This window comes from Antechinus flavipes, chromosome 6, assembly GCF_016432865.1.
Source record: "Antechinus flavipes isolate AdamAnt ecotype Samford, QLD, Australia chromosome 6, AdamAnt_v2, whole genome shotgun sequence".
Classification (NCBI taxonomy): Eukaryota; Metazoa; Chordata; class Mammalia; order Dasyuromorphia; family Dasyuridae; genus Antechinus; species Antechinus flavipes.
The window spans coordinates 1826106-1848367 of record NC_067403.1 but is presented as its reverse complement, the minus strand read 5'-3'; the positions used below and the strand labels follow the sequence as shown (position 1 = coordinate 1848367).

General features: G+C 39.1%; 1 protein-coding gene across 1 annotated transcript in view; it reads left to right on the top strand.

The window, feature by feature from the left end:
* The window catches only part of STK32B (serine/threonine kinase 32B), a 307808-nt gene that overhangs the window by 261637 nt on the left and 23909 nt on the right, over positions 1-22262 (top strand). The window contains exons 6-7 of the mRNA XM_051965055.1: positions 8582-8671; positions 21633-21736. Of these exons, the coding sequence (XP_051821015.1) occupies positions 8582-8671; positions 21633-21736 (194 nt within the window). The remainder of the gene's footprint in view (positions 1-8581; positions 8672-21632; positions 21737-22262) is intronic.

Sequence of the window (22262 nt, the reverse complement as noted above, 5' to 3'; positions counted from 1 at the left end):
GAACAGGAGAAAGTACCAAGAAAAAAAGGTTGGCCAACAATGCTGGATGCTTCAAAGAGGACAAAAGAAGGAAAGACACACTTTGTCATTGAAGTTAATGATAAAGAAGTTCTTGTGAGGAAAGGAACTCCAGGAGGGTGGTGGGCTATAGGCCAATTTCTTAAGGGTCTGTTAAGGAAATGGGGACTATTCTTTCCAGAAGTTGAGTGAGGAAACAAAGGAGAATGGACAATGTCCTGGGGGGTAGCAGGGGAGGGGTAAAAGGGTGGACCTGAGAATAGTTATGAGTTGGGGATATAATTGACAGAGCAAGGTGTTATAGAGATCAGAAAGACATGGGTTCAGTACCACAAGAATAGGAACTAGTTGTAGCAATGTTGAGGGCCTCTCCTTTCATTGATCTGGAGAAAAATGAAGATAGACCTGGTGAATAGAATTTTTATTCTTAGTTGTTTAAATGTAAATATATATGATTATGTCCATATTTATATGCGATCATGCATACAAAATATGTTACATATGTGCATTTATTTCTTATTGGGCATCTGGGGATGCCAACATGCATAGAGCACTGAGCCTGAAGTCAGGACGTTCTCTTCTTCATGAGTTCAAATCTGGCCTCAGACACATCGCAGCTATAGGACCCTGGGTGAGTCACTTAGCCCTGCTTGCCTCAGTTCCTCACTTGTAAGAGAGGTGGAGAAGAAAATGGCCAGCCACGCAAGTATCTCTCACCAGAAGACTCCACGTGGAGTCACAAAGAGCCAGAGACGACTGACAAAGGCCTGACCAACAAAAACAGACTGTGCCTTCTTGGAGAGCAATAGAATGGAAGCTTCTGGAGGCAGGGAGTACTTTCCCCCTCCCTCTGCCCAGGATCTCACACAGAATGGTGCTCAATAATTGTTAATGGAACTGAATTGAGGGGAGAGAACAGGGTTGTGTGTGAAAGCCTATATACGGCTCCTTGTTCATGAGCTAGATAAATGGCGGCTGAGTAATAAGCGGATGAATGAATGCGCCGATTGCATCTTCCAGATGGAATGGAAATGGCTTCTTTGAAAGAATTGTCTTTCCATCTGCTTCAAACACATTTGTTTATACATGTGTTTCATGCTCTTCTTTGGGTGATGGATAGCAGCTTTAAAAATACCTACTTCCTTGTCACAATATTTCCTGTTTTAGCTCTCTTCCACAGGGAGTCCTTTTCTAGGGAAAAAGGACATGTGTTGTTTACTATAAGGCCTCTGGGGAAAAGCCACCCGGATACTGAGAGGAAAAGCAAGTCTCCTACTGAGAATGAAGGCCTGAAAGATGGCCATATTCTTCGCAGCATGTGGAGATTTTAAGAGAAATCAAAACCTGATATTTATTTAAAGTCGCCACACTCTTATTTAAGACCCTATTCGTGGAATCGTGGGATACATCTCGAATCAGGAGACATGGGTTACTTCAATTCTCTGGCCCTGGTTAATTAATCTATAAATAATCTATAAAACCCTCTTCAGCCTTCTACTCTCAGCTCCTAGTATTATATCTTTTACATAGTAGACACTTAAATGCTTGTTAATTTTTTTTTAGTTATTTTAAAAGAAATAATTTGAAGTATTGCAAATATAAATTATTTTCATAAAACTATTGTGATGATAATTTTTCCTCTTCAACATGATACCCGCTGCCTTCTTTTATGGGAGACAAGATTCACCTACATGAAACAACTAGAGAATGATCTAGTCCACATGTGTGTATGTGTGTATATGCATGTGTGTTAGTGTGTGTGTATGAATGCTGGTGTGCATTTGTATATGAATAAGTGTGTGTGTGTGTGTGTGTGTGTATGGTAGTATGAATTTGTGTATGTGAGTGTGAGTGCATATGTGAATACTAATATGTATTTTTTATAGGTGTGAGTGTGTGTGTGTGTGTGTGAATGCTAGTGTGTGTTTGTATATGTGTGTTGTATCTACATGAGCATGTGTGCATGCATGTGTGTGCACGTGTTGCCTTCAGCTTGGCCATGGGGATGGTGAGGGGGTGCTCAGAGGATGTCCTTCCCTTCACTGCCCAGGACTCCACAACCCAGGTCATGGAGGCTCAGAGTCTCATCTCTTCAGCAGACGTAAAGTGCGATTTCTTCACTTGTGCTGTTGACGCTCTGAGACAAACACAGTTCTTGGCCGGTGAGATCTCAGATCATCATGGCCGAGGCCCCAAACTGTTCCCAAGTTCCCAGTTTAAGATTGCCCAAATGGTCGGGGGAAAAGTCCCCCAAGCTTCCTTCCCGGGCATGGGGTTGCCATGGCTGCCATTACTGGACTGCTTGGATGTTTCCAAAGGACTTTCCGTGTTATGTTTTTGGGATTCACAACAGCCCTCTTGGGTTAAGTGAAGTGAGAAGTCCTGCCTGAGGACTCCGAAGGCCTCACTTCCACAGTGTTGCCCTTGGGAAATCATTAGCTTTCTCTCAGTCGTGACTCCTGAGGTATAAAACCAAAGATTGGGATTGTTATTTAGTCATTTTTCTGCTGTGTCAGACTCTGTGACCTCTTTGGGGGTTTTCTTGGCAAAGATGATGGTTTGCCATTTCCTTCTCCAGCAGTTTTTTTTTTTTTTTTTACTGGTAAGGAAACTAAGGCAAATGGGGTTCAATGCCTTACCCAGGATCACCCAGCTAGTGTGTGAGGCTGGATCTGAACTCAGGCCTTCCTACCACACACTCTGCACTGTGCCTCCATTCTCTAAAGGTAGCTCCCACATTCACCATGTGTCTCCACGTGTCCAGGTCTCTTCCAGCCCTGGCATTGGCTGTTCTGCATTGTAATGGCCCTCCCAGTTTTGAGCAGCCATATTGTACAATCCCTTCTGATGCTGACATTGTGATTCCCAATACTGTGCCTGTTCAGAAAAAGGAGAGATGATCCTAGGCTCCAGTGGTCGGGGAAAGCTTCCTGGAGGCAGGAGCTACAATGTGGCCATCAGGAGACACTGAGATTAGCCGGAGAACAAGCGGCCCCAGCTAGAGACCCTGAGAAGCCCCAGAAGCAGTGCCCGGTTATCTCGGGATGAACACCTGGGCACAGGAGGCTTCGGGTTTAGGGGAGATCATTGGATCCCTTTCCACACGGGAAACACGGAAGAACACAGGGACAAGGAGATGCTTCCGATCCTATGTGACTAGAAAAACGGGTAAAGGTCACTTCATTGTTTCCCCAGAAACGGCACGTTCCCAAAATGCTGGCCATCTAGGGTGGCAGAAGGCAAACAAGCCTGGATGACTTGGGCGGTAGCTCCTATTTTTCATCCTGCCCGTGATAAGTTTGCTGTGGTTGGAAGATAATGGAAAACAAAGAATAGAGTTGGTTTTGTTGCCCGGGGAAGTGAAGAGAGCCTTATCTCACCATTTTTTCTCCCTCTCCTGCCCTTGTCCCAGTCTGGCCCTGGGCTTTGCGCACGAGGGATGCTTCATGCACATTTGTTAAATGGAATGAGATGCTACCATTTGGTAGGCAGGATCACAAAAGGGTTTGTTACAGCCTGGCACCTCGGCTTCACAGTAAGCATTCTTCTCACGTGAGCCTCTGCTGGCATGCAGTCCAAAGGCTGCCTAATTGTATCCATTGAGAGAGACCTTCTGGTGGGATTCTGCCCTGATCGCTCCAGCTGAAATGATCTCTTCCTGTTCCGATCTCTTGGAGAACTTTGTTTGAAAACCTCTCTGGTACTGAACGCATTCTACCCGGGATCATAATTGTTTCTGTCCTGTCTTATCTTACTACCAGATTCAAAGTTTCTTGAAAGCTGCCATGATATCTCTTTGGGGGGACGTATCCATCACTCCTATCACATTTTTAGATAATGAATGTTTCTTGAATGCAATTGAAAATGGCATAATGATTCCACTTTAAGAAAATAGCCATTATTATAACTGAGATTTTCTTGTCTTTTCTAGCACCTCACATTTATGTAATGTTAAAAGTTCATAAAGTACTTTCTTAATCATTGGGGTCAATTAGCTAATTAAATGCTAATTAGTGAATGAAATGGCTAGTGCAGGTATGATTAAATGGCTTCCACAGTTCTGTAGGCATTATCAGAATCCGGATGCAAACCATGTCTCCTGACTGTAAGCCCACTGCTATTTCTCTTAGATTCTGATTACAGGGTGGCTTTTAATAAATGTTCATTGAATCAAATTTGAATTGTGGTGAATTAATAAATCTTATGTCTATAGAGAGAAACTTAGTAAAGATTTGTTCTGTGGGTTCCTGTTTTATCTCTTAGCACTCTGCTACCCTCACTCCATCTTCACAAAGAAGAAAAAAGTGGCAAAAGGAAGGGATATGAGCAACAGCAGTGATAGATAGTTGATGGAGCCTCATTCTGTCTTTTGGCTTTTCTGGTTAACCCCCTTTCCTCTTGCGCATAAGTTTCTAAACAACTTTTTTGGTGTGGGTCTAATATGAAGGAAGACATTTACTATAGTTTCTCAAATTGGATTTATTGATCATTATTCTGGCTGGTACTACTATTAGATTTTTTTTTTCCAGGAGCAATGATGTGAAAGAGAATCTATGTACCTCTCTTTAGGCATTTTAGTGAGAAACCACCAAATTCTAATGTATCAGACTTATTAGGGTTGAACAAGTCAAGGCAGACGGTGCCATTTGAAACTCAGAAGAAGAGAGGCACTGTGGAAGAATTAACACACACACACACACACACACACACACACACACACAGGGAACAAATTATTGGACTAAATCTGAAGAGATTAGAGTTTTATCTCAGTTCTAACTCAGTACTTACTTAATCTCAATCAAATCACTTAACCTCTTGCTGTTTCTTTAAAATACAGATAATAGTGTTTGGGTTACCTACTCTATATGGGGTATTATTTTCCTATCCCTCATAATGCTGTGGGAATATGAGGTATAATTGTTAATCCCCACGTACTTCTAAATTAGATAACTTCCCTCCTCTCCCCCGCTCAGAGCAGTTACTTTCCCATACTGTATTTTTAAAGTGCTTTTGGAGCTTGCTCACACAATACCTTCAGGTACTAGGCTGATTAAGTCCAAATGAGATAGTTTCATTATACTTTCTGGTAACTATGTTTCACTAGTGACATCTGAACAGAACTAGTTCACTTTGTATCTGCTTGTTATACTAGTTTGATTTCATCTGTAAATGTTCTTAGAAAACATAGGCTTATCTTCCGTGCATAGAAATTTGGGTGTTTCCCTTGACTTTTGTTCTTATTTGCTGAGGGTCTATACACACACACACACACACACCACACACACACACACACACACACACACACATACACACACACACACACACACACACACACACGGAACAAATTATTGGACTAAATCTGAAGAGATTAGAATTTTATCTCATTCTAACTCAGTACTTATTTAATCTCAGTCAAATCACTTAACCTCTTGCTCTTTCTTTAAAATACAGATAATAGTGTTTATATTATAAACTCACTATAGTGACTGCCCTGTTTAACTAGAACCTTCCTATCTTTAAGCGCCAGTGCTATATTTGATGTCATTCAGAGCGTACCACTTTTAGTAGTTTGTAAGGAAGAGTTATTAATTTCTGTATATATGGGATCTCTTGATTGTCTCTGATCTCTTGGTCTTCAACCATATATTTCAACAAAATTGTCATTAACCTCAGCCTTTCATTTGGTTGCAAATAATTTTAGTCAATGATTTGATTTATATAAAAAATATCCATAATGGAAACTGCTAGATTCCTTTAGTCTTGTCAGTTAGTTAATTGTTAAAGGACAATACAAACACATTCACACATTAAGGGTACTGACAATTAAAATAATGTTTTTATATGATCTAAAATACTATAACTATAATACAATAAATATCAGTTGGGTCAGATAGATAATATTCCATGTTTGCTCAAAAGCCTTTGATGCCTTCCATTATCTATGGAATAAAGATTCATATTCTATGGCCCGGTATTCAACCCCCTCCACATTTTGCCTCCAAGTTACCTTCCAAGCTTATGTCACACTTTTCCCCTCAAATATTCTACTCACTGCTATCTAAAACATCTTACATTACTGTGTTCGCTTATTCCATTCCCTATGTCTGTGACTGATGTCAGTTTCTCCAAGCCCCAATCTTTCAGGACCCAGATGAGGCAACACCATTTGTGTTAAGCTTTTGATAATCCCATTTTATCCCATCCACCTAGCTTCCAATTTTATTACAGTTCCTAATCTTCCTTATAAGAATAGATATTTTTCTTTGACTGAGTCCATTTCTTAACCATCTTTTCTTTCACAGATTCTTTGTGGTAATAACCACTCCCATTTCATCAAGACTTTCTTCATAATGACTAACTTGATAATAAGATGATTTACTTAGGAAATCTGAGAGAATTTGCCAAAAAAGAAAAAAAAAAACAAAAAACCAAGACAATGGCTTTATTAAATTCAATAGCATAACAAATTAATAACAGCAGAATTCAGGAGGAAATAATAGGCAAGTTCTGTTCAAAAAAACTGTGAAAATGCATAGGAAATCAATACAAACTTAATCCCTAGTAATATAATTACACATCAATCTTTAATGAAATGGAGAATTACTTAATAGGATGTTCAGTATTAATGACTGAACTGTGCCAGTATAACAATAATAAGGTTTTAGTGTTAATATCCATATTAATATTTGTGACATGAGGAAACCAGAATCATAAATCTATAGCTAAAATATACCCAATAGGACACCTAGCCCAGCAATGTCAAATTGAAATAGAAACAGACCACTAAAGTGAAGATAAAATACACTAACATTATCTATGTTATGTTGTATTTTTATTTATTTTGCTAAATATTCGTCAATTATATTCCAATCATGTTTCAGGGCATTCGGTTATATTCTGGACAATAGTCTGACCCCTCTGACATAGACTACCCCTCTCATTTTACAGATGAAGATACTGAGACCTAGAAATGAAAAGAAATATGGCCAACCATAGGCAAATAATTAAGTGGCAGATGGGAAATTTGAACCTAGATCCTTTGACCTCTGAACCACTCCTCTTGCCATTGTTCCACATTTCCAAAGGTTGTTTGATGATCTCTAAGCCTTCATGGAGCTCTAAATCCCAGGTTTCTACTTGTTGAATTGGTTTTGGTTTGAACTTGCAGAAAGCATACCATCCACTCTCGGATCATAATTTGTGTGTTTTAGAGAAAGTTTCAACTTCAATTCATTAGGAAATATTGTTCAGCTCTGATACTATTCTACCCACACTCTCATAATGGCACTTATGAGAAAGAAATAAGGAGTTCAGCACTCATCAATTAAGTCACCAATTGAAAGTCTTGCCATCTGGCAGGGTATCCATGGCACTAAACACCTCATTTTCAGGTACCATGAGCAAGGAGGCTTCACACTGTGTTCTCTCCATCTTTCCCATCAGGGAAGAGGGGGACAGGAAAGAGCAGCAATATCCCTTCTAATCCAAGTTGCCAATGCTAGAGCTTAAGCTGTCCCACCCTCTCCTTTGTGGCTTTAATAAGAGAGATCATTAAACTCCAAGTAATCCTCACCCTGGGCGGTGATGCTCCGACTTCATTGGCCCAGATGCAATTGTGATAGTATTGATAGAACTGATAGGACTGATTATAGACTCTGCAAGCCCTTCCAGGGAAGCTTCTCTGTAAGTAGTCATTATAAGTGGCATTCTGGGCTGTCGGAGAGCTTGCCGTCCTGCTCAAGCTGGCCAATTGATCTCTTCTGCCTTGCAGTTCACTGGCTAGAGCCCGCGTGGACCTCAGGGCTTCCTCCCTTGGCTGTGCCTGCCTAATGAAGAGGGCTTACCAACCATTTCAAAGTTTTTTTGTTCTTCAGATGCTATGTACTTCTAACAGTTCATGGTCCCAGAGTGCTTTACATTTTGCTAAGTTCTTTCCTTGGGAGACTTTTACAGCCTATGCAGCAGACTATTATGAATATACTTTATATATGAAGAAATCCACACCCAGAGAAATGAAGTGGTTTAGAGGCAGCTGGGTGCTGCAGTGGCTAGAGATATGGGGAGGAAGTCAAGACAACCTGCATTCATATTTAGTCTTGGACACTAATTAGTTGTGTGACTCTGGGCAAGTCACTTAATTTCAGTTTCCTAAATGTTAACCAATGATTTCAGTAACAACAATGGCTTGCTTACAAAATTTGCAAGTAAAACGAAGCCAAAAGAATAGCTTAACCTAAGGATGACAAAGTCAGGAGCCTTTTTTTTTTTTTTTTTTTTTTTTTTTTACAGACTATAATGATGAGTTGAATTTAATAATGTGAAATTTAATAAAGAGAAATGTCAAATCCAGCCTGAGTTTAAGGAGTATGGCACTGAGTCATTGTAGTGGCCATCTTCCAAATTAAAGGTTTATGGCTGATGCAAAGTTTCTCTGCCCTCCCTGGGTGTGCAGGGCACAGGCTTTGTTATGCCCAACGGACGGCTTTCTTTTTTGCATGTCAGCCAAACAAGTGATCCAAGCAGCTGTTTGTGTTAACATCCATTTGTGTTTTTGTATTTGTAGGGCATGTCCACATAACTGACTTTAACATCGCCACTGTCATTAAAGGAGCAGAGAAAGCTTCCTCGATGGCGGGAACAAAGCCCTACATGGGTAAGTTTTGTGCTGGATGAAGAAAAAACACTTTAGTACATAGTAGGCACTTAATAAATGTTTATTGATAGATTGGCTGAGAAAGATCTTTCCTTAGGTTTCAGAAAACAGAAAGTTAGATCTGAAAGGAAGCTTAAAATATGGAATATTAGAGTTGGTAAGTACCCTAGAAGCTAAAAATTGGAAGAGATGTTGTCTGTCTGTCTCAGTCATGTCTGACTTTTCGTGATTTCATTTGGCATTTTCTTGGTGAAGATACTGGAGTGATTTGCCATTTCTTTCTTCAGCTCATTTTACAAATGAGGAAGCTGAGGCAAACAGGATGAAGTGACTTGTCCAGTGTTACACAGCTAGGCAGGATTTGAACTCTGGGTGATGAGTCTTCCTGAGTCCAGATCCTGGACTCTATGCACAATAGTGCCATCTAGCTGCTCATTGGAAGAAAATTTAGAGATTGTCAATTTTCAGCTTTTCATTTTTAAAAGGGGAAGGGGCTAGTTGAAGACTGAATGTTTAACCTCATTGGTATTGAGAACTCCTGGAAGAAATAACTCCTTTTACCAATGCAGTCTTAGAAAGTTACCTAGACCATGGGAATCTACTTGAACATGATGGGTGATGGAAAAGTCACTCTATCCCAAGAGAATCCATTTTATCCCTGAGCACTTCTATTGGGAAGCTATTCATTTACTTCTGACTCCTTGCCTTCCTTCCATCTGTTCCTGTTTTGCTTTCTGAAATTTTGACAAACAACATGGTAACCCTCATAAATTTTAAAAGTATTTTTGACTCTCCCTTCAGCCTTTTCTTCTGTAGAATAAACACCTCCAATTCCTTCTTGTGATCGCCATAAGATGTGGTTTGTTAGTTTCTTCATTCTTCTGGGTTATCTAAAAAACAAATTTGTTTCTACAAAACCATACCCACTTCACTGATGCATTTGATCATCCAACAGACCTCTTTTGAGATTATGAATTTCTCAAAAGAGTTCCAATCCCTAGTCACAATTCACTGCTTCAAAGACTCTTGCCAGGTCCATGGAAATCAGAGATAAGCAAGGAGCATGTCCCATTGCTCTGAACCTTTGGGGTAATTTACATTATGTCGGTTCTCAGTTCTGTCAGTTTGAATTTTGTTATCACAAGCTAACGTATTAATTTGGAATCCAATAACACTGCTGCATTGGCCTGATAAATTCCCTCCTTGCTAGGAAACTAAAGATTCTCAATAGCAATGGAAAACCTGTTTTGTTTCAGTTTGTAATAATGGCTTGGCTGTTTACCATTAGGGATGCTGCAAGGGGAACTAGAGCAATAGCTTCAGCACTTAATCAGTAAATAAAGAAGATGCTGGCCTTAAGGCGGTTCAAAAATGCAGAAATATGAGAAAATTATTTCATGCTAATTGTACCAGATTAAACAAATTGATAATAAAGACCTGTGGAAGCTTTGGAAGGGAATTAGATATTTGAGAAGCTACAAGTCGATTTCAAAAGCACCAGTCGAATACCAAATACTTCATTTGTTGAAGTTGATTGATTTGAATATAAATAGTTTTGAAGAAAATATGGTCACTCGTATCATGATTCAAGATTGTTTTATTCTGTTATTTTTAAGAATACTGCCAAACTTTTCTGACCAGGAAATAGGTTGGCCTTTTATTATCATCTTCATGCTTGCTATGATATAGTAATAGAGATATTGATAGAACAATTGATAGAACAATTTTCACCTCAAAGGAGTCCAAAAAATTGTATGCTCCTATGAAAATTGACCTTCTTTAAGGATCAAAAACTATGAATTCTGCTGGAGATGAAGTCTGAGACAGTACAAATGGCTCCGGACATGGAGTCAAAAGATGCCTCCTGTGTGGATGACATCCTATGCCACATCTGTCTTGTCTCTCCCTTCCATCTGCAATCCGTCTTTCCTATAGCAGTCAAGTCGGGGTTTGATGCAGCATAGATCAGACCATGTCATTCTCCTGTCAAAGACACTTCAAAGATGCCTTATTTTCTCTAGGAAAGAAAATAATAACAATATTACTAAAACTAGTCTTTCCATAGCATTTAAATTTCAAAGCATTTTTATTTGATCCTTATAACAACCCTGGGAAGCAAGTACTATTATTATCCCCATTTTATAGATGAGAAAGTTAAGACTGAAAAATAGTAAGTTACTCACTCAGATTTGAGCTAAATAAATGTCTGAGACAGGATTCAAACTCTGGTCTGACTCCGAGTCCAGCATTATATTGATTGTACCACCTAGCACTCCGCTGTCTGGTGCTTAAGATTTGAATTCAAATACAACTTTAGATACCTTGGCAGGTAGGTGGGATAATTATCTACATTTTACAGAAGAAAAAACCTGCTGAGAGAGATTAAGTGTTGTGCTTTGCCTAGTTACACAGCTAAAATCAAAAGTTGGATTTGAATTCAGATCTTTTTGCTCCCAAGGCCAAACTCTATCCACTGCCTTCTCTTTAAACTTTGGTTCACCTGAAGTACCCAACACTATTTTATGTAAATCAGGTAAATAAATTAAAATTGTTTGGGAAAGACAGTCTTAAGCATAGTAGGAAACACCAAGGTATATCCCCTATTCACAAGAAGCTTATAGTTGAACAGGGGAGAAAAAACATGAACACAGATAATGCAATACATGAAAAGGGTCAGAAGAGAGTTGGAGATGGTGAATGCTGTAGACTATCAGAGAAAGGACATTCTTGTGGGTTTTAGGGAAAAGGAAAGGTTTCTTGATGGAGTTGAAATTCTTAGAAAATGGGGAGGAAAGAAGGGAAGGACATGCCAGGACAAATGAAGAGTGTGAAGAAAATCAGAGAGATAGGAACTCCCAAAACATGTTCAAGAAAAAGTGAGGAAGATATCAGTCTACAAAGATACTTTGTGTTGGGGCAAGACTAACAGGAGTGTTGAGTGCTTAGGAAAAGTTTCAGATTCTAAGATCATACTAGAGCTGAGGGAAAGTTACAAAACAGAAAGTTTCAAAGAAACTTGAAAAGTCTTACTTAAACTGATGCAGGATTACGAGAATAGAGTCAGAACAATAGGACTTGGCCATTCATTGGCTGTGGGAAGTGAGAAAGTTAGGAAATCCAGGATGGCACCTCTGTTCCTAGCATGAGTGACTTGGATTACTCATTTAAAGATTAAATTTTGGCTAAAGGCTAAATTCTACCTGAAAGGGGAGAATAGAAAATGACACACACACACACACACTATATCTATCTATCTATTATCTATATATATAAATACAATGTATTTCCTTTACACAAAAGAAATGGTAAACCCAAACCACAAGTGCTTATTGACCAAATGACTTATGTAGGATTCTATTAATTTATGATGACTTTTAATTATACTATCTCTGAGAAAGCTGAGACTTAGATCTCAAAAACATATAAAGAAGCTTATGGGATCACTGAATAGGCATTCTGCAGCTAACCTTGACTCCATGTCCAAATAACTCCTGCTGATCTTCTCCTGATCTTGACCAAGGCTTAGGCTCAAACTCTTGCAAGTGATCACTTTTTCTGTTGGAAAAATACTGACCTTACTATCCATCACCTTTATCCAAGTCTGGCTTATCATATCCATCTCTAGATTTATGGTTGGTTTCCTATTTATGTAAGGAAACACATCAGCAAAAACATCTAGGGGGCTGAGTGCGAGCTCTTCTATTCCCTTTTCTAACTGCCATCTAGGGTTCTCTGGACTATTTCTTTTCTCCACTTCACTTGGAAATAGAATAAAAGACCTAATTGCAACATGAGAAAGTGGAAAGAACAGAGTGAGCTGACAGCTGGCTCTTCTTTTGAACTCATACAACAGCCTGCTCTCCTGCCACCATCACAGAACCAGGTACCAGGTGTCCATCCAGCGTTTCTGTCATGCTGAGGTTCCAGATCTTTTTAGTATTGAGCTTACCTTCAGTCAGAAGCATTCAGTGTCTTAGCCATCCCCCAAACACTGAAACATTCTGCGTGGTGAGTAGATAATTGATCACCTGGACAATTTCTTATCAACCATATTGTTTAGTTTTAAAAGAGGGAATTGTATTAGAAATGAGGCAAACTTGGCCTTCCTCCCTGTTCTGTTCTGTCCCGGACTAGTCATTTGACTCTTGAGAAGTTATCTCTCTGACCCTCATTTTCCTCTTTAAAATGAAGGGATGGGAGCCGATGCTCTCAAAGATACCCTCCAAAGCTTACATTCCATCAATCTATGTACTAGAAGAAGATGGCTCTGATTACTTTCCACCACAGAACAGGGAACATAATCAGAATTCAAAGGGATTTCTGAGGTCATCTAGCCCAATTTGTCTATATTTGACCAAGAATGTTTTGAACTTCCCCAATTAATAGTCATCCATCCTAACTGGAAATTTTCCAGTGATTTGAATGCCCTTACCTTCTAGGACTGTCCATTTCTGATGGAAATAGGGATAATAGAAAGTTTATTTTTATATGTAGCTGAAATACACCTCTCTGCAAGTTCAAAAGCGTATTCCCAGTTCTGCCCTCTTGAGGCAACCAGAAGAAATCTTATTCCTTCAGATATTTGAAGATGACTCAGTATTCCCTCTTAATTTTCCCAATATTTATATCGAATCTTGCTGAGCATGATTTCAAGAACCCCTCCTGTCCTGCTCAATCCCCTTTAAACTTGTTCCTTCTTACTAGTCATTCTTGCAAAATGTATTATCTGGATTTCAACATGATGCTGTAGTTGAGATGTAAGAAGGATAGAGAATAATAGGACTAAAGTAAGGTAAGAAAGCACTGCCCATAAGCTGTTGAATTTTTTAGCTACAGCACTCCTTGAAAATCTTTGTATTGAGATAGAAAGGAGATGCTATGTGTCTCTGAAGGCAACGACTAACAAAATTATAGATCCTCCAAGTATTGACATTAGGAGTTCAGATCTTTTGGGATAATGAATTATTCATTGTTCAAAGGCAAATGTAGCTTTGCAGAGGATGTATATGTGAATACTTGTCTCTCTTCAACCTTTTAATGAGAATATTTGCCTAGATCTTTACTACAAATGGAACCAGTGCTATCAATTGAACTGTAACAACAAGATCATAAACAGCAGTCTAAGAACCCTTGTAATAGAAACCGTTTCATTTTCTGTCATCTTTGACACTTAGTTTCCTCATTTGGGGGTTTCTTGGTAGACACGTGAAGTGGCTTGGCATTTCCTTCTCCAGCTCATTTCATAGAAAAGAAAACTGAGGCAAGCAGAGTTAAATGACTTACTTAAGGTCATACAACTAGTGAGTTTTTAAGGCTGGATTTGAATATCAAAAGAAGAATTTTCCTGACTCCAGGTTCTGCACACTAATCATTGTACTACCTAGCTACCTCTGAGGTCATAAGGCTCTTAAATTTGACCAATTAGATGGAGCTGAGTAGGAAGACTTAAATGATTTCAAATTCCAAATCAATAAAAGTCACCCCCTGGAAGCTATGGCTATGACTTTTTCCTGGTGCTACAAACAATCGCAGAGGCAGCTCCAGATCCAGCCCCTTCTACAGACACACAAAGACATGGACTATGGGAGTACTGCCGGAGGGCCGAAAATATTCAAGAAAAAACTTTGTTCCTGATGGAGTCTGTGTTTTTCTTATATCCTCTTCCTTTGCATGAACTGACTTACATGTTGATAATGTATTCATGGATTCAGTTCACCAGATTAATCAGCCCTGGTGTGGAGGTTAACAAAACTCGGAATCGACTCTGGGGAATTCACATGATCCTTTATCTGGGGCACACACACGGAATGCACATTCCATCTGTTATTTTAATTAATAAAAATCGGACTCTATGCAAATATCTTTCCCTAGGTTGTCTTGAGAGTTGTCCTCTGGGATTCTATCCACCCCATCATTAGCTGAGCTAGTGCATTTAATATTCTGGGAACTGTTTATGAGGCCTTTGAGCTGAAAAGCTCAAGCAACTGTGATCCACAGACCTGTCATTTGCCACTCAATGTTCCTTATCTGGGTGAAGAAGGTTCAGATTTGTGGAGAAAATATTCACATTTACAGACTCCATCTTAATGTCTTAGATCATAGGGTATGGAATGCTCACCCACCCCACACACCTTGGAAATAGGTGATTTTAACCCCTCAGCACTCTCATTTATTGGGTTTGGTACTGTCAGGGGCCTTTAGTGAGGAGTGTGTCTCATCCAGGAGATTAGCAAAGAGGAAAGAAGTTCAAATGATCCCCTCACCATGATAGAAGACTCTTTATTCATACCTTTCTGATTTTTCCTCTTGGTTTCCTTTAGGGTTAGTTCTTCTTTTCCTAAAGTCCGACTATTGCCATTCTCCAAAGTCCTGTCTTTGTTCCTTTTATCATCTCTCGAATAATAAACTAAACAAGACCTGATTAATTCTGTTGGTTCTGTGCCAAGCACTGAAACAGGAACTGGGGATAAAAAGACAAATGCAAACCCAATCCTGCACTCAAAGAACTTACAGTAGAGTGAAGGGAGACAGCATATCAATATAGAGATGGATCCAAAATATGGAGGAACTAGAAACAGGATGATTTGGAAGGGAAGACAGCAGTGGCTGGGCTGATCAGGAAATGTCTCCTTAACAATCACGACCATTCCCATTCTTATGGCCTCCACATGACATACTTAGTCTCTGGTTCTTCTCTGGGCCCCAATTTGGTCCAAAAGTCAAATGATTTTCCCAAATAATATACATTCTAGGATATTTTAGAGGAAATCTGGAGTCAGGAGTATAGCTTCTAGAGAGATGATATAGGGTAGTTTTAAGTGTTAAATTTATTTCTTATGCAAAAGTCAAGTCTCTGGGGACCAAGAAACATGAGCTTAGTTTTTCCATTGATGCTCTTCAGATAGCTAATGCCTTCTACCCTCATTGCTTCTCACAGAGCCCCTTCTCCGTGAGGCTCCAAGACCCCAGTTCCTTCAGCTTAATTCGCCTGTTTTCAAACTTCATCATTTGGCCTTATTCTTCTTGGTGCTCTACCATTTGCCAATGTTGTGGCTATGGGCAAATAATGAAGACTTACTTTTCTTTATTTGTAAAATGAAGGTTTTATTGTCTCTGTTTAGGCTCAAAATGGAGATGTCATTCTTGTCCCTTAACTCTCTCACCTCCCATAACTAATCCATTGCCAAGTCGTGTCACCTCTATTTTTGTAGCATTTCACCATATGCTCCCTTCTCTTTTCCGATACTGCCTAATATAGGTCCTTATCACCTCACACCTGGACTGTTGAAATAGACAGCTACTCTCATTCCAAGCTGCCTCCTCCCACTCTGGGCCATCTTCCACCTCAATGTCAAATTTATCTCTCTTAAAGGCCAGTTTCTCTATATCACTCTCCTATTTAGTACTCTCCAGTTCTCCCTAGAACCTCCAGGATAAAAAGAAAATGCTCTTTCTGCCTGCAAAAGCCTTTCATAACAATCTGTTTCCGCTATGTTTTTCACCTTACTGTTCCCTACACTGCCTGCCATAATACACATGACGCTGGCTTTCTTGCGTTTCCTCAAGCATGACACTATCCACTCTGAGTCCTGTCCTAGGCTCCCGCCATTCCTGGGATCCTCTGCCTCCTGGATTCTCTGGCTTCTTTTAAGCCTCAGCTAAAGTCTCACTTTCTGGAAAAAAAAAAAAAAAAGCCTTTCTTAGCTCTGTTTAATCTTAGTGGATGATCTCCAATTTATCCTGTATTTAACGTATGTGTATATTCTTGGTTGTATGCTGTCTCTTCTATTGAAGTGTGAACTCTTCATGGGGCAGGGACTGCCTTTTGCCTTTATATCTCCAAAGCTTAGCACATGCTTAGCACATAGAAGGCACTTAATCAGTGCTTATTAATTGATTGGCTGACTTGAGAGCCTCTCCTGTTTCCAAGTTGTTACTTCTAAGTAGCTCCTGAGCTCCTGAGGGAACCCAGAAAGATTCAGCAGAACTTGAAGTTCTAAGAAAGATTATGCCTTTCTTTGTATCCTCAGAATTTAGTACAATGACTGGAATATAGCAGACTGAGTGACTGAAGAGGGAATGAGATCATCTCCAAAGTCTTTCTGTCTCCCAAGCTCTATGTACTATGATCTAAGACATCATCCGCTGGAACATTCTCCACAAAAGTAGGTTCTTCTCCCTCTCTCATTCCAAAATACTTAGGTTGTTGCCATCACTTGCAGTATTCTTAGTCAAGGATAAAACAGACCTACTAACATTTTGAATCTAACCTACAGCTGTAGGATTTTAGGCTCAGCAGGTCTAGTCACTGAACACTGAAAGCATCCCAGCTTTCAGCCATATTCTGAAAGCTAAATCAGGAAGCTCATAATGCTCATCATTAGTGGGCTTGCTCTTTTTAAAGTTTATTTTTTAACAGTGAGAAAGATTCTCCCATTGGCAGTGTTTAGTGTAACATGTCTAGTCCAACGGAGTTCATGTTGACTTTCCAAGGGACGGGAGGAAGGGAGGGAATTTTCTTTCTTTAATTTTACACGATATCAATGCATTTTTGAATAACTGATTACACACCACCCCATCCGGCTTCATTCTTGCTTTCCATTTAAAACCTGTGCTGGCAGAATCACTCAACTACTCACGGCAATGCTTGGGATGACTTCAGAACTGATAATGGCACACCGCGGGGTGGGTGACGGCAGAGCTAGAAGGGCTTCCGCTGAGTTTGTACACAAGCAGCCAAATTGGAAAGGACAGAATTCACCATCAACTTCCATCTGACTTTGAAAATAAAGTCTGGATTATGAAACAGAGCCTTTGGTTAAATCGAAGAAGGCAGTAGAACGTAGGCTCCTCTAGGGCAGAAGCTCTTTGTTGTGTTTGTGTATCCCCTAGAACTTAGTGCAAAGTTAGTGCTTGATAAAGGGTTATTGCATAGTCTCAATTACGGGAAGAACACTTTTACTGGACTTGAGGAGAAGCAGAGCTTCAGGTCTAGAGAGAGGTCTAGGAGAGGGGAAAAAGAGTTCTGGAACTATGTTCAGAACTTTGATCCAGCTTTCTTTCCAAATCTTGCTAGGCTAACTAATGGCCTGTTTCTGATACTTTCCTCCATCTGTTATGAATTAAAGTTGGTCTGGGAGAGCTCTGCTACTTAAACATCCATTGAGTGTCTCCCATTGTCCAAGGAGTGGGGGCCAGAAAGTAGTGCACTACGTGGTCTCTGCTCAGATATACCAGATATCTCGGTGAATTGGAGAACTGGGTTCAATTTGGATATGGACATTTACTTGTGATAACAACTTGGATAAGTCATTCACTTCTTAGACTCCAGTTTCTTCCACTGTAGAGCTGAGATGATAATTCTTGTACTGTGTACACTCATAGAGTTGCTCTAAGGTGAGTACTTTTCAAACTTTTAAAGGAAAATCAAAGTGTGAGCTCTCATTTTTCTTCTCTGGACTTGAGTAGCAAAAGACAAAACAGGAGAGGGACTTTAGAACACATTTGAGGGGTCCCTAGAACACAGAACATCATAGCAGGAAGGGATTTTAGTACAAAGAATATAAGAAGTTGAGGTGCCTTAGAACAGAGAACCTTAGAACTTAAAGAGATGGAAGAGAACCAATAGCTGAATCTCTTAATTTTACAGAGGAGGAAACTGAGAGACAGCCTATATTGTCTAAGGTTACGTCATCATTAATGGTCACACCTAGAATTATGAACTTCTCCTGATTTTCAAATCAATGCAACTATTTTTCAGTATATAATAGATTCTCCCTAAAGTAGAAATGATAGAAATTAATTAATTTTACCCAAATATTTGATTATGAATTTCTACAACATAGCATTGCTTATAGTCTTTTGTTTAAGAAGGAGAAAGTGGGAAAAAATATTTGATTTGGGACCTAGTTTCAGGTCCTAGCCCTGCCTCAGTCTACCAGCATGAGCTGCCTCTGGGGTAGAGTAGATACTCCTCCCAAAGTTTCCCTTTAGAGATGGCTCCAAATCCCAGAAAACTTTTCATTCTCACCATTATAACACGCTTCCCCCTTTCAACTTTCTTTTGTGTGCTGTTTCCCTTCATTAGACTATAAGCTCTTTGAAGGTAAGGATTATCTCTCCCCCCCCCATTTATATGTCCACTGTTTAGCATAATATTTGGCACATAATAGGCACTTATTTATTGTCTTGCATTTACTATTGATTTTCTTAGATGCTATGGTAATGTTAATATTAGCTTAGTATTAATCATGGGCCAAGAATCAAATGAACTGGTAACAAAAGATAATAAAAAGATGTTAGAGTTCTCAGATCTACTTTATTTTTTTTTTCATTTAAATCTTGTAATCAAACCTGCTTTAATGAGTTGTATTTACAAAAATCAATTTACATTTTTGATGCACTTTCACAAAACCCCACAAAACAGGAAACATCTCAGAGGGTTCTTTGCAAGAATCAAGGGCTGGGAAGGGTCATGTGTATGAATATTTTCTTTATAATTTCAGTTTTTAAATATTTTCCCCTTAGAAATTAAGGAAGATTTACATACAAATTCAAGGTGTAGAACAGGGGAAAATGCCTAAAATTAGGCTAATTTAAGTGTGAGAAGTTCTAAAATTAAAACAAATAACCTGTGAGTTAAGCATACACACATTTAAAAAAAAAGAATTATGAATGATCTACATGTACACACTAGCACAAATACATCTAAGTTCAGATCTACTTTATAAAATCCCGACCTTTCTTCTAAATAAGCATCTTATATGTCAGAATACCTACTGGACATTTCAAACTAAATGACCCATAAATATATTAAATTCAATATATTTAAAACTGAACTCATCATCTTTCCTCCCAAGATACCCCCTCTTAATTTTCCCATCACTATCAAGAGTACCAACATCTTCCCAGTTCCCCAAATTCACAGCCTAGAGTCATTCTCACTTCCTCATTCTCTCTCACTCACTCTATCAAATAAATTTCCAATCTTGTTATTTCTAGCTTATAACATTTTTTTTTAATTTATGTCCTTCCTTTCTGTTGTGGCCATCACCCTAATATAGGCTCTCATGACCTCCTTTATGGACTATAATGAGTGCCTTTTGCTTTGTCTCCCTGACTTAAATCTCCACTCACTCCAATCCAGCCTCCAATCAGCTGTCAAAGGGATCTTTCTAAAATACAGGTCTGACCCTATTACCTCTCCCTCACATTTAATAAATTCTAGCAACTCCTGTCACTTGATCTCAGGGTCAAGTATAACATCTTCTGTTTGGCAGAGACATTTGTATATTGCCCTCACCTGCATTTCCAATGTTCTTCCAACTTGCTTCTTCCTACGTACTCTACAATCCAATGATATTGATCCAGGAATGTTTACCTATTGCTCCCCAATCCCTGGAATTCTCTGCTCTTTCATTTCCACTTTCTAGCTTCCTTCAGCTCTAATTGTATCATCTACAAGAAACCTTTCCTGATCTATCTCAATCCCAGCACCTTTCTTCCTGATTATCCCCAATTAGTCCTGTATATAGCTCACTTACGCATAGTTTTGCATGCTGTATCCCTTATTAGAACTGTGCGTTCCTTGAAAACAGGTTCAGGTTTTCATTCTTTGTATTCTATAAGCATTTAATATATTAATAAGTGTTTGCTGAATGACTAAGTCACATCCCTATGTTCTTCTAGTATTGTTCAATGAATAGGAATGCCCTCTAAAATATAGGCAATAGTTGGTCAGCAAGTCTTTATTTTAAAACATCAAGTAATGGGCACCCACTACCCCCCAAAGCATCCCCTTTATTCAATAAATTTCTGTACATGACATTCTCTGTGAAAAGTCTTGTTGATATTGAACATGCAAAGAAAGTGTAATGACGATGTCATTTTCTCTCGTTAGACCCATTGGAATCATCAGTTTTCAGGAACAATGACTTAGATGCCATCTAGTCCAACCCTCTTGACTTCAATATGTACTTCTCAAGATAGAATACATTTTCATCTGGAAATTCAGTTGAGGTATTTCTAGTCACAGTATGCTCTGGCTGCACAGTTGTGATTTTAGCTTCTTTGACAAATGCAAGATAGAATTATGTCAGCAAATTAATTTCTCAGAAATATGTATTTCATAAAATTAAACATAAATTTGACTAATTAGCTTAAGGAGATAATTTGGTATAAGGGAGAGAGCATTCATCTGAGGAGATTTGGATTCTGTTCTTGGATAAAGCACTAAATATCTGAGTGTGATTTTAGATATTTCATTTAACTTCTCAGGGATTTAGATGAACCCATCTCTTAAATGAGTGCTTTGATTCAATAGTCCCTAATAACTTAACAACTTCTTCTCCCTACTATCTCTCCTTTCCCTTTTCCCTTTTCCCTTCCCCTTCCCCTTCCTTTCACTACCCTTCCCTTCCCTCCTAAAAGATCAGAGGTTTTTTATTTGTTTTTCATTATACTTATTAAAGAAATAGTGATAGGATTTAGTGACAGATTGGATGGGTTATGAAGGTTATGAAGAGGAAAAAAATCAAAGATGAAAGTAGTGGAAGTAGTTGTATGAAGGACCCCATTCTTTTAGGTGGAAAACATCTCTGAGCTTAGCATTCAAGCAATATTGCAAATTTTCATTTGGTTTTAAAAATACATTTTAGATCATACAATGGGCAGAGACTGGACTTATGATTTTCCTGGTAAGGGGAACTCTTTTGTGAGGAAACTTGCCAATTAGCATCTTTTTCTGCAACTTGAAGGCTTAATGAGTCTCTAAGAACACTAAGAGGTGGTGTGACCTTAAATCACAAAGCCAGCTTGTGCCAGAGGCAGGGCTTGAGCCCCAGGTCTCCCTGGATCAGAGCCCGTTCTCCCACCCTATACAAACTAAACCCAAAAGCACCTGCTGGGACTGTGTAAAGTGAATGAGATGCTTTATATCTCCTTTTTTTTTTCTGATTGGCAGCTCCAGAAGTATTCCAGGTGTTTATGGATGGAGGCCCAGGGTACTCCTACCCTGTAGACTGGTGGTCCCTAGGAGTTACAGCTTATGAATTATTGCGTGGTTGGGTAAGTAATACATGCTGTTCCTTAGTGAATGGGAGCCAAGAGCTTAGAAGCATTTGGGCATAACCTGTAAAGTAAAAGTTTAATCCCAGCAATAATCCTTGTACAGCTCAGTGCTTAATGATAAGTGTATGTTTTTTGTACATGCCCTGGATAAGTACATGTACATGTAGCTAAGTCAGAGAAGAGTCCTGAGTCCAAGTGCTGGCTGTGCCTCTTATATAGAAAGCCGGCTGGTATAGAGGAAGGAACACACAGTCCACAGCCAAGATGATGGAGGTTGTGTTCTCACCTCAACTCCTTACTGGTTCTTTGAGCCTAGATCTCAGTCTCTCTGAAATTGTTTCCTCATCTGTGAATTAGGGCTCAAAATCCTTCTCACAGGGACCTTTGAAGACTAAAAGACTACATGTGTAAAATTCTCAGCAAATGTTAGTGTTACACAGATGTGATCTGCTGTCAAAATTACTGCATGACTGCTCTTTTTTGTGTCTCAGGCTTCTTCTCTGTAAAATAATGATAATAATTG